Here is a 13,570-nt window from a genome sequence, read left to right on the forward strand (position 1 = left end):
ACAATAAAGCTGTAGTTGCTTTATTATTGTAATATTAAATACAACTGTATATATATATAATGAATAGTGTTTTTTCAACAATTGAATAATTAAAATACAACTCTTAATGTTTTGTAATTTTCGCGATCTGTTGCAGTTTATTTATCTGAAATTAAAGTACTGCTATTTCCGTAATTGTTGCCTTTTAATCGATATTTAATGCACTCCTTCTATCAGAAAATCAGTGTCATACAAATTAAAAGGGACGTTTCAAAAACTATTGGCACCATTTCTGAGCTACATGATCAACATTGCTACTTTAAAAGATACGTTGCTCGTTAATTTCGACGATGCACACTTCATGAGCTATTGTGTTAGGTGTTATATTGTTTTGTTATTTTCCCATTATTCACATTTACTAGTGCGACTATAAGTTTAATGAAAAATTAACTGAACGAAGAAGGATAAACAAAATGTATTTTATATTACATGCGAACACGCCACAAATTGTATTAGTAAAATTGCTAGTTAGTGCTATAATTAGTCTTTACAGTATAAAAAAGTTAATCTTATATCTTTCATCAGAACAGAAACACCGATGTGACAAACATTAAAGCTTGTTTGTTAATATTATAACTCACTATCAACTTTAATTCTCTACACTTTCCACTAGATGGTGCTTGAGTCTAAAAGGTTTATAGAGGCAAATACTTGGTGCGTTTCCTTCCAAAAGTTGTAAACAATTTGTTTAGAAAAAAGAAAAAGAAAAAACATAAACAAACATTAACAACTGCACTGCTTAGAGCATGTCTTATCTAGGTTGCAAAAGTATCCAGGACTTTATATTATCTAATGATATTTTTTGATGAGGAATTTGAATCAGCATCATTTTTAACGCCAAATAGAGTACTAACTTTATCAAAATGAAGAGAGGAAACCAACATAAAGAAAATATAAATCCAAGCTTCTCTGAGGAAATATAAGAGCAAATGTGTCAATAAAGAGTTTTACAATATAGGGATAAAATATTAAAGTATTTCTAGCTTCTATGGGGCTTCATGTGAATAGTACCGAATGTGCTATATTTGTTCTTGTCACATATTCTAATAATAGAAGTTAATGAATTACACAACGTGTGTGTGTGTGTGTAGTTTAAAATACCTTGTCTCGAAAAATAAGATAAAGCACCCAAACCATTTATTATAGAAAAGGAATTGAACATTTGAGACCTTGGATCGTTGTAAATAATATATTGTTTACGAGAAAGATAACACATGAAGTAAAATGAGGCAACTCTACCAATTATAGCATGTCTTATCCAGGTTTAATGAAAAAAAACTACATATACCAACAACATTTTGAAATACTACTCCATTCAAGATTGAGGAAGTTATTAACTAGTATGGGTTATCTGTGTGTGCATGAGTATATGTTGTGTGAAACATGTTGTTTAAAATATATATCAAAGGTTTTAACAGAAAACAAGTTGAACATTTCAATACAGCATCTCTAAAACTAGATGTAGCTATAGCAACAATGTTTTGAAATACTGGCTCATTTGACATTAAAAATATCTTATAATTAGCTATAGGCACGGTTACTTAAGTGTTGATTTAAATGATTAAGGCAAAATAATACGTATTAATCGGTTAATAATACTTAAAGTACAATACAAAAAATACCTAATCGTGAGATAAGCCTAACGTGCTAGATAACAGGAAGAATCGTAAGTAGAGCTAATTGTTTTCAATCACAGAAGTTTCGAGGTACTGGTATTCAACTTGGCATCTCTCAAGCCTCAATTACAAACGTGAACATTACTAAGAATAAAAAAAGATATCACGCAACATAAACATATAATTAGTTTGTTTTATATCCCTTGAATATTGTTTTTATATATTAGAACAATATTGGATTATTTATTATATAAGTAAACGATTCAATAAAACATTACTTCTTCAATACACCAAGACAACAGATCACAACTCTACGTGAATATACTTTCTTTAAAAAGGTGTTCTGCATTAAAAGTAATCAATACTATTTACAGGAAAAGTAGAGACATTTGATTATGCGAATTTAAAGTTTGTTGCGCAAATTGGAGAGTTCTATTCATAGGGACATTTCGTTTTAAGTTTAATTTTGTTTTACTAGTGATATTTAATGAAACTCACGGAGAATAAAATAAACTTTATGAAGATAAACATTTTTGGTGTGATTACTGTACTATGTCCTGTGTCATAGCAGATGCATTTTAATACAACTCATTTTCCTGGGTCGTGATATCTGCAAGAAAGCAGACACACGGATAATTTGTACCGTCAATCCTGCTTACACGACGTGGTTTCTAAAGTAATGAAGTAAGGGCTACCGAAATACTGTAGCGATAAGGGAGCCTCAACAATGTTTCAAGACAGATTTTTTATTTAAAATAAGAGTTAATTCTTGGCTCATCTTTCCACGTGTCTGTTGAGCTTCACATGCTATGAACCCATTAAATAACGTGAATTTCTCGGTATGATTGGATGTAAAAGTCAATGTGATGCTTTTAATAGAAAGGGATTCGTTTAAATTGCAGCCTCTTAATTTATAAACCATACTTTTTCCACATAAAATTTAAAAAGTGGGTAAGAAAAAATTAGAAATGTAGTACTCACTTGAAAAATGAATAGACGTTTAGCGTTCTCACAGTGTAGTAATATTCTGATTCACTTATTAATTTACCTAAAATTAGGAATGCTGTCAGAAATTGTACGAGCATATTGAAGGAAATATCCAATTTAAGAAACTGGAAAGCAGTCAAATGACTCTGAAAGAGTGCTATTAATTTTTTTTTGAAACGTGAATAAAATAGCAAAATCCAAAATCCTTTCTTTCTTATATATTTACGAACGTTTGGGTTGTCTGTTGAAATGTTGATATATATATATATTGTACAACATGCAGCTTTATGAATTATACGTAATTAAAATAATCTGAGCGAGATTAATAAAGTTACTCTGAGAAAGCTTAATACAGTGATCTCTGTTACTCTGGAAGAATCACTGGTAACTTTCTCTGGAGAAAACTAAGAAATTATCATATCAAATAGAAAGAAAACTTTCTTCTTTATTTAGTTATTTATAAAAGAGAATACTGCTCGTAGCTGTATCAGTGTTTGAATTGTGACGATCTCACGTACTTCAAGAGTACACAGTGTTCCTTATAAAGTAAACAAATGCCGCTGCACGGACAAATCCTACTGGAACTTTCTATCAGAAGAATTTTATGGAAGAACTCAAGTTTTATTGAGTTTATTCCTCTGATTAGAGAGTGTCACTTCAAGAAATGAAAGGTTGGAATAGATCCTCTGTTGCTGTACGGATTAACTCTTGAATAAGGTGAGGTGGATACTAAAACTAATTCTCTCTCTTGGTTAAACCCGAATTAGTGAAGGACCCGCCCAACACGCTCTCCATTATGAAGTTTGCTCATGCGCCTTTCCCGACCGTTCTTCGTCGGAATTACAGAAATCTTGGGTTCCCGAGGCGGTCCCTTGGTCTATATGCGTGTGTCTGCTGTTCCGCACTAGAGTCCCTTGTGCTGCTAAGTACGGTGGTGTGTGTGTGTGACTGGTAGAAAATCTCGTGCTCCAACTAACAGTAGGAAGGGAGTGCGTAGGAAATATAACCAGCTATTGACAACAGCTTCATTGACAACTCAAAGCAAGTACGTTTTGTTTTGGTAAAAATAGTTCCAGGGTTAATTGTCCTATTAAAATTTCATTAGGCAATTGATAAACTTCTTCTTTTTTAAAACCAATTATAATAATTCATCTCTGCTAGTGGAGACTATGAGTTCACTGGACTGACCGTATAGAAGCCAGGTAACCAACTCAGTGCAGAGAAATTTTAACATAGTGTTGACTAGTGCAGCCAATTGAAAGTTGTGTAAAAAACAGAGAAAGTGCTGTGAAGGAAAGGAACATACAAACCTATTAATTTAATGTCAGTACCAAGGCTTCTGTAGCCGAATATATATTTTTTGGACCAAGTACGTTTTTTACCGCTACGTTGGCCTCAGTCGAAGTGGGCTCAGAGACTCTTCATCCGGCCCCTAGGTTGAAAGTCGACCAGACATTTGGCCGTATACGCCGTCTTCAGCGGAGTATTTGGACGGCAGCCTATGCCGACGTAGTGCCGTGTTGTCCTCTGTACATCATGGCCCGTCGGCTGCTGCTTCCCCTGGCCGTGCTACACGTGGTCCTGTTGCTGGTTGTTTTCCAGTGTCTCGCGCCTGGCCGAGCCAAACGACTGTCACAGTGTCCAGTGGAGTGTGAGTGCCGTAGCAGAACAATAGACTGCAGTAACCGCGGGTTACAGTTTGTGCCGAGGTACTTGCCACCCGAAGTCAAACGAATGTAAGTACAAAACAAATATATGTAATCATCTAAAACACGGTGTAAATGTTGCTGATAAAACTCAAAGCTTCAGGGCTACCTACATACCCCAAACAACAGAATATAAAATGCAAAATACTTTTTCCTCTTTCGTTTATTTTTTTTATTCTCTTTAATTTCCATCAACCAAAATATCATTAAAATCACTGTTATCTCTCGGCTTACGATTTATCATGAAAAACAAACATGGGATCGGGATCGTAACGATCCTCTTCAATCTTATAAATTTTTTGAACTGTTGTTAATGCTAATATTACCGGTAGCCACATTTACTTTGTCAATTTAATATTGATTGAAACAAATTATCACATGTAGTGCCCTCGAGCGGAACAAGCAGTAAATGAAAAATAAAGGTGCAAGCGTACTAACTACACTAAACACTTTATGATTTGCTAACAGTTCACCAAGAAAATAGTTCTACCTGTGAAAAGCCAGAGAGAGGTAGTATTGAAGTTAATTGTCATTCGCATCAGAATAACGGTTTAAAAGGTTGAATATCGTTTATTGTTACAATTATTTGATGTCAAGTTGAACATTTGACTGATCATTGCGCAAAGGTTATGACTTTCTTTATGTAAAAATAAAGTCATAGAAGTAAATTGTGGAACAAATATATTTTTAAAGAATGTATTATAGGATATATTGACCCTCATTACTGTTAAGAAACGCGGCTATAAATCTCCATTTTCAACAGTTGTTTGTTCACGAGTCATAACACATTGTTTCATCTCCAACAGGTATCGGTGTTTTCGAGCTTTGTACAACTGTATGACGAAACACGTCCGTTCATTCGTTCTAGGTTAATAAACAAATAGAAAACATTCCCATAAGCTTGTTGTCGCAGGGTAATTGAATATTGACTTGTCCCTAATGTACCTGGTGTAGCTGTAATTTTCCGGAAGATAATTCATGGCATTTAGTACCTGGATAATAAAGGGTTTAACAAAGTATACGTACAGACGGACGCCAGACTGGTCTTTCAGAAATAACGTTCTTAGGCTACTCAGTGTTTTAATCAGTAATCACAAAAACCATGCACAGTATTCGGTACACATACATATATATATACATATAATAAAAGGCATTTCACGTATAGAGTGTATTTTTTGTTCTAATGTTGTGTTTTTTTCGTTTTTTTTTCACCTAACACAATTTTGTGGTATTTTTGAACAAACACATTTCTACGGCATATTTTTGCTTTATGTGGATTTAGTGATTTACCACTAATTTTTTTTCCTCTAACCCGCATCAATTTGACATTAATTATACTTTAAGTTAGTTAGTTTAGGCCCATTCAAAACTTTGTCATGACCTAGTTAAATGTTCAAGGTATTAGTGAATTTGCAAATTATTGTCATGGCAAAAAATAAATTATTCAAAAAATTCTTTGTATAAAGTTTTCAGGTTATCATTTATTCTTCAGGGACAGACACGTAGAATAATAACGCCAAAACTCCGCTGTCATAACCGCCATAAAAAACCGGATGTTCTAAATAAGATTAATTTTGTGTTTACATTTAATTGAAATTAGAAACATAATTGGAGATTTATTCTCAAAATTCTCAAACTAAGCTAATAATGTAAATAACACCTAGTTTCTTCCTTCCCATTTTCAATAGAAAATTATTAAGCAGTGTCAAAATTAATCAAAATAAAATTTTAAAACTATCATAAAGGCTTGAGACATTTTAAAGAGTGTCGCTTTCTTCATTCCGGTGAAGAAAGGGACCACTTTCTAAAATGCTCGAATCTTTAGAGTTTCTTTCGTTGTTGCTAACGGAAATTTAATATATAAAGAAAGTTTACTTTTAAACTTTGTTTACATCAAAGTGTTGAAAAAAGGGTAAGAAATAAAATCGTAAATTACAGTTGTCAAGTGTTACTTGATCGAAATTGTTGAGTTAAATAAATAAAAGCTGTGTGTACAGAAATAGCAAAGAGTGTAATATGTCGTGCTTTTGTTTTTCTTTGAATGCTTGTTTAACTATTTCAGTAATGAGACTTTCCTCGCCCAGTTTTAATACCTTAATGCTCATCATAACACAGACTGATGTTAGTAGACTGCTTGGTTAAAGATAGGTTCAAAGAACTGAAGAGCGTTCACGGTGTTGATGTATATATATGTGTTAGATTTCTGGTATGTGCATCGATGGTTCTTCCCCTAAAGGAACGTAAACCACTGCTAAAAATATCTCTAACATTATGTCGTCAGAAAAACACGTAGGTTCGAGAAGTTTTGATATAAAACGATAAAAACTCTATAACCTAGCGCTTTTGAAAGGTTGACCTTTATCCCTGAAGAAGAAAGGTCCCGAAAGCGCTCGGGTTATAGGGTTTTTATCGTTTTATATTCTCACTTTATGTCTTTAGACAGTATAGAATAAGTCAGTAAAATATAGCGAACGTTATGTTTTAATTTAACTATTTTCATGCAATGAATAAGATCTTTTCTTTATTACAATGAAATATTCTAGTGCACTGTTGTTGCTCAGTTTATAGTTTTTATCTTATCATGCACATTGAGTTTCCATACACACGGTAGAACGTGAGAAGAATGTATTGTTTTTACTTTAAATCACCTGTAATGTTTAGTAAACCTATGATATTTGATAGTAATATTATATTTTACTAGAACTTTTATATATATATAAAAATAATGTCAATGTTTCGACACTGTGTTTAAACTGGACAACCAGATTGGCTAGTGTCGTTAAACTATTGTCTGAACTTCTTAATTATACGTACAAAATGTAAATAACATAGAAATGGAAAGTAAAGTTCACTAAAACTGGTTCTCACTGTTAGCCAGTACCGTACTATGAATCTGAGGATCCATGGCTTGCGTCCCGTTGCTTCAAAGTCGCGCGCCGTACTTTGGGCCATAAGTGCATTATGAGAGTGAAGGTCAAACTACATTAGTCGATAGAGCAGTCATACAATGTTGGCGATTGGTACTCTTGACTTGTTGCCTTACCCCTAGTCTATGTTTGTCAGTGTATAATGGCGACCTTATATCTATATTAGACACAATACACTATGCGTTTGGCAATACTCGTATTGAAAGTGACATGTGCCAGGATATCATTTCCTAATTAAATCTTTGGAGGTATTTTCCCCATTGTTAATTATCGTTAATCAGATTCTAGCTTATAATAGACAGGTTTCATATTATCACCACTGAGTCACTCATGGTGGACTTTTCAATGACGGAAAACAAACAAACAAAAATAGCAACATAAAAGTTTTTCTTAAACTAGAATTTGTTTCAGCATACATCTAGCCTGAAATATTAAGTGAGAGAATGACGTTTCGATATTGTGATACATTCTTTATGTATCTTCCTCAAAGCTCCAAGTTTTTATCCAAGATCTGTAGAGCATTTCTCTGGAACTGTAATAGCATTCATTATGCTACTATACAGTCAGCAGATCTTATATCACTCATTGTTGGATGTATACAAGTTTCATCTCAAAGTCACAATGATAACTGTATTTTCCCTTTATGAGTAAAATTCTCTTGTGTCTTGTGTATTAGTATATAGTTATATCATAAAACATAGGTTGTGGTCATTTGTATGTACTTCTTGAGTGCAAGACTAAACAGTTTCATATTCCTGGTTTTACTTTCATGTTCGTGAAAAAAATCATAACAGAACTTATCAGATTATATGTAGGTGGCATGTGGAGTATGCATTGGGTCTTTTATTATACCACATAGACTAGAAACTACGATCTTATACAAAAAAAAATCACACGGTAGATTCAAACTTTTTTTTTTCCTGTTGAACACCCGTCAAACAAAAACAAACGTAGGGTTAGCTGAATATTCTTCACGATGTGATCTTATGTAATATTTCAAATTTGTTCATCACCTCAGTGGTTGATGGATGGGTGGTTTACGCAGTAAAAACATTAACGATACGATTCTACAATCAGCAAAACCTTTTAATGTATTTGTTGATGTTATATAGAGATGTAAACATCCTCATCCAGCAATTAGTAACAATCAACATATTAAAACAAAGGTAACAGTTCAAACAAATAAGTAAATAAATAAATAAACTTCAAACAGATAAGTAAATAAATAAATAAGCTTCAAACATATAAGTAAATAAATAAATAAACTTCAAACAGATAAGTAAATAAATAAACTTCAAACAGATAAGTAAATAAATAAACTTCAAACAGATAAGTAAATAAATAAACTTCAAACAGATAAGTAAATAAATAAACTTCAGAAATTTACAAAATAGTATTTTCCTACATGGACGAATGAAACAAGAATGTTTCTACACCGTAATAAATAGTGGGATTAGAGTGTTTGCATGTCTACACCTGTTTATTTTTAATAAGAAAGAGATGGTTAAGATAGCTGTGAAACATGTGGTCTATGTTTGAAGTCTTTTTTTTTTTTCGCGTAAACATAGACTAATAAATTTTCTTAGATCACTTTGCTGTGTTCTGACATTGCTACGTGTGGACTTGATCGTGCTCTTTGTTTTGTCTCTATATTTTCGCTATATATTACATATGTCACATATAAATATGGTATTTTTTTTCGGCAAAAGAATAACAACCTGATGTTTTGTTCATATTATTCTCATAGAAGAGATATCATTTTTTCATATAAATACTTTTATTTGCAGATTTAAAATTTCTTCCACCCATCCATTGTAGTCGGCCTCTTGTGGGGAAGGTGATATCTCAGGTTATTCAAAAAAATATATAAAAAAATAGAACGTGTTAGGGACTATACTCCTCGTACAACTTGGCAGATCCTGTAACTTATGTAGCCGAATTCAAGACAGATTCGTAGGTCGCGTGAAACGTACGTTACACATTTTCGCTAGCCAGTGGTAATATTTTTTCCTTACTGTCGTGGCTAACCAGTGAGAAGACGAAACAAAAGCACGTCAAAGCATCAATAAATAACTTTGATGTTTATTGCGTTGTTTTTGTGTTCGAGTATGATATTAAGACGTTGTAGTACTATTCCGATATCTAAATCTTTCTGATATTTATGCATTGAGTATCGTTAATTTTAAATGTGTACATATTCCTATTTTTATTTTACTGATTCGTTGTGTTTTTCCTTTTGCAACTACAGTTTAAACTCATATAAAATGAGTACTGTACCTTTATTGGGTGATTATTACTAGTAGTCTTATCGTGTCTCTGAGAGAGCCTTAAGTTTCAAGTGGAGTGCTCTTATCAGCGATCGTACTCGTTTGCGTGAAGACAAACTAGTGGTTGAGTTGGTAGTTAATATCTTGCTTACTTAAGGTTTTACGTAAGAACAGTCGCGGCCTAGTTGTTAGGGTTCTGGGCTGGGAATCGGAAGGTCCAATGTTTGCGCCACGATGCCGCAGAAAACGCCCTGCACTTTCAGCCGTGAGTACGTTATTCAGTCTCATTATTCGACTTTAAAACAGGTATTGCTAACAGGCTGCTTTTACTCTGATCAATAGTTTAAAATTAGAGACAGCTATAAAACAAACCCTAGGGGTCTCTGACCTAGCTATTTAGCCCACGTGCACATAAGGTGCCGTTCAGATTGTAAAACCAAACAGTTTCATGTTAAATGGCATTTACTCAAAATAATGCGTTCTCTAACAATAAAATAAACGTGCTTATGCCACGTCAACTAAGTTTGTGAAAACATATGCTTACAAAGTTCAGTCGACTCTAACAGTATATTTTTACCAACACTTGACAAACCATATGTTTCTTTTTCTCTATCGACTTTCTGGTTTTCTGAACTTATGACGATCACATATGGTAGGTTATTCGCATTTAAAGCAGCTACCATTGCAAAACTATTACATAATCCTGGCGTAAAAATACAGTGATAACAAATCAGCAGCAATACTACTGTACTAATTGTAGTAACTGTTGTTTACTTCAATCACATGAATTGTCGTGTATTTAAACATCATGCGCCGCCAGTTATTGTAAGGCAGATAGCAGTAACTTAAAGTATTATATATGTGCATATTGCTTAATCATTGTGAAATATGACATTTTGCGAACATAAGCCATTACTTCCTTAAACAGAATGAAAGTAAGACGTGAATTGAAAACTAACATTTCAATTGTTTAACACATTTTCTTAAACGTTTAATCTTAAAATTTTTGTTTGTATTTGCAATCGTCGACACAAATGCGACCATAAAAGTATAAGAAACTTATTCATAAACGCATAAATGTCAAAACGTGCATATTATATTTTATTCATAAAGTACTTGTTGAAAATATAAATGTCTGGAAGGTTAATAAACGAATGGTTGAGCAAATAGACTTATAAAATATATATGTTTTAATAAATAATACGTGGTTTTTATAGTATAATATCATAAAAATCATTAAATTATTTTTAATATGTGTAACAAAGTTTTATTTTTGGTTTGTTGGCTGAGAAATTCAGTAAGCATAAAGATAGTAGTAAAATAATAAATGTTAACTTCGTTTAACAGTACTCAACTACAGAAACATAAATTTAATTTCGAACTGTATTTTTGTCAATATCACATTTTTGTTTTCGTAATGTTTTCTGTAGTTTACTTAAAGTTTCGCTGAGAAAGGAGAATTAAAAAATCAGTTTTCATACATATTTTCCTTGTTTTAAGAATTTTCTGGAAATATTAAATGAAAGCTCCTATATACACATAATAGTACTGTCTGTTGTCTGTCCATGTAACTACTTTGCTGGGTTTAGATGGATCTTCACCCAAATTGGTATGTTCATTAGGCACTTGGCGGGGGGGGGGGGGAGGTACATATACATTTTCAGTTTTGCATTTTGCGGTTTTTATGGGCATTATTGTGTTTTTTACCACTACTTCTTCTCCTGTAAATGAATCTTCACCAAATTTGGCATGAAGGTTTAATGCGTCCATGGAAAGTCACATACAATTATTCAGTTTTGCGTTTTCCGGTTTTATGGGCATTTTTGCGTTTTTTACCACTACTTCTCCCCCTGTTGATGGATTTTTACCAAATTTGGCGTGAAGGCTTGTTGGGTTCATGCGGAGATATATTGAAAGTTGCAGTTTCACATTTTGTGTTTTCCAGTTTTTATGAGATTTTTTTTGCGTTTTTTGCAAATCATGTATAAGGGAAGCAACTTTTCATGCACTAAGATAACCTTTCATTAATCATGAAATTACATAACTTCCGTCCAGGGGACGGATATTCCAACTCGTTTGTAATGAATTTACAATCTACCTGATATATGTTATACGTGCTTGCTCTAAACAGTTTTTACATGGAAATTTTTGTAATTTCAATATAAGAGATTTAAAAACACCAGAGAAGACTAGAAGTTCAACCCCGATTACTGTTGTGTTCTCTATGTGTTAATTCCTATATTTTATAAATACTCTCATGTAATCACGAAGAGAAGAATTTGTTTGTGTTAAAGGGCTGTGCTCACCACGGGAAACTATCTCCAATTTAACGAATAAGCTCTCAAGCTTATCGCTGCAGCCATCAGAGGGCCACGAGAGAAGTAATAATTTACGAGGTAACTAATATACTTCATACAGAAAGACAATTTCTAATGCATTATTTTTCCGGTTTTAATTACATTAAGTATTAAATAAAACAAATGTAGTATCTACCTTGTATTTTTTTAATCAGAATTTTATTTCCAAAATATTATTTATTAAATGACTGTAAGTACTAAAATTTCCCTCCAGAGGTAGTCTACCTCAGTTTGAAAATTACTTGAGTCAGATAAAAAATTAGGAAATTTGGCTGAAATCCTTCGCCAAAATTGTATAAATTATATTAAGCACGCATACTTAATATAATAGCTGGAGCATTAAGTATTTTTTCAGACTGTAGAAGAAACAGGAGGAGATAATACATAATATTTGTAGGTCTTTGAACTACTGAATACATGTTTCGTCTGGGCTTATGTAACCCTACTTCGTAGGCTATTGCATGAGGGTATGTTTTTTTTATGAGACTAAACTTTCTTTTTTAAAAGCAAATTAAACAGAAATGACAAATAAAGATTTAGTTTGAAATAAATAAGTGTTAGTAGAAAATACATATTCTATAACTAATAGTAAATAAAACTTAAAGAGATACAAAAATAAATGTAACAATTGCAACACACTTAAGAAATATTTTTAATACAAGTCTTTACGTTATGGCCTTAGGCATACATAAAGGTACTAACGTTCTAAATATTTAAGTGATTTAAAACTTTTATAACAATGCATGTATCATAGGTTAGTAACTGCTGTTTTCCAATGTGTTCTAATATTCTGTTTCTGATAGGATGTTATGTTTTATTTATATATGCATAAATACAAAAATGACACTTAAGTAAGTACACGACAATTTTTCCTGTATATTTACCGTCGATCCAGCAGCATGCATAATCTATATAACTAACTGCGTTTTGGGTGTGGTAGTGAAGTTGAGAGATGAAACACAAGTATACCTCTTAGGTTGGGGTCTTGGTGTTCGGTAATTCAATATCTATATTCGGCCGAGCACGGCTCACTAATTAGCGTGTTAGATTGTAGATCTGAGATTTCTTGGTTCTCGTCGCGTTCCTACACACACACACACACAAAATAATAATAATAAATACGAAAATAATGGCGTTTCATACATTGGGATGGTGTATGCGTAATAAAAGTAACGGTCAAACCCACTATTCGATTTCGCAATAACAGCCCAAGAGTTTTGGCTAGCGGTCTTCCCTCATTTCAAAATTAGGGACCGTTAAAGCAGATATTCCTCGTGCACGGAATTCAACAACCAAACAATACCTATATTACTCTTAAATATTACACAGTTGCGTAGGCATAAACCTATAAACAAAAGAGAGGGGGATACTTTTTGAGGAGAAATGAAATGAGAGGCAAAGCTACCCTGGGGAGTCGGAAAGCATGTCCCCTCGGAAAAACTCATAACTTTCAGTATAAAGGGTTCATTTTGATAGCACCTGAGACTGTTTCTATACTTTTTAAATATATATATATATATATGGGGTGGGGGATTTATATGCGATAGTGATTAATTCCATAATCAGTCTACAAATAAAACGTATAATTACATAATTAGTCAACATATAATACGGGCAATTAATTACATAAATAGAGAGTAAACAACAAGTGTAATTACATAGCTGTTCAAT

The 13,570-nt window shown here is 32.8% G+C and overlaps 1 protein-coding gene across 1 annotated transcript in view; it reads left to right on the forward strand.

Moving 5' to 3' along the window:
- Window positions 1-3,368: 3,368 nt before the first annotated feature.
- LOC111086825 (slit homolog 2 protein-like) overlaps window positions 3,369-13,570 on the forward strand; it is a gene marked incomplete at its 3' end in the record, with an annotated part of 189,243 nt that continues 179,041 nt past the window's right edge. The window contains exon 1 of the mRNA XM_022391287.1: window positions 3,369-4,378. Within this exon, the coding sequence (XP_022246995.1) occupies window positions 4,179-4,378 (200 nt within the window). The remainder of the gene's footprint in view (window positions 4,379-13,570) is intronic.

Source organism: Limulus polyphemus, unplaced genomic scaffold (assembly GCF_000517525.1).
Source record: "Limulus polyphemus unplaced genomic scaffold, Limulus_polyphemus-2.1.2 Scaffold1465, whole genome shotgun sequence".
Classification (NCBI taxonomy): Eukaryota; Metazoa; Arthropoda; class Merostomata; order Xiphosura; family Limulidae; genus Limulus; species Limulus polyphemus.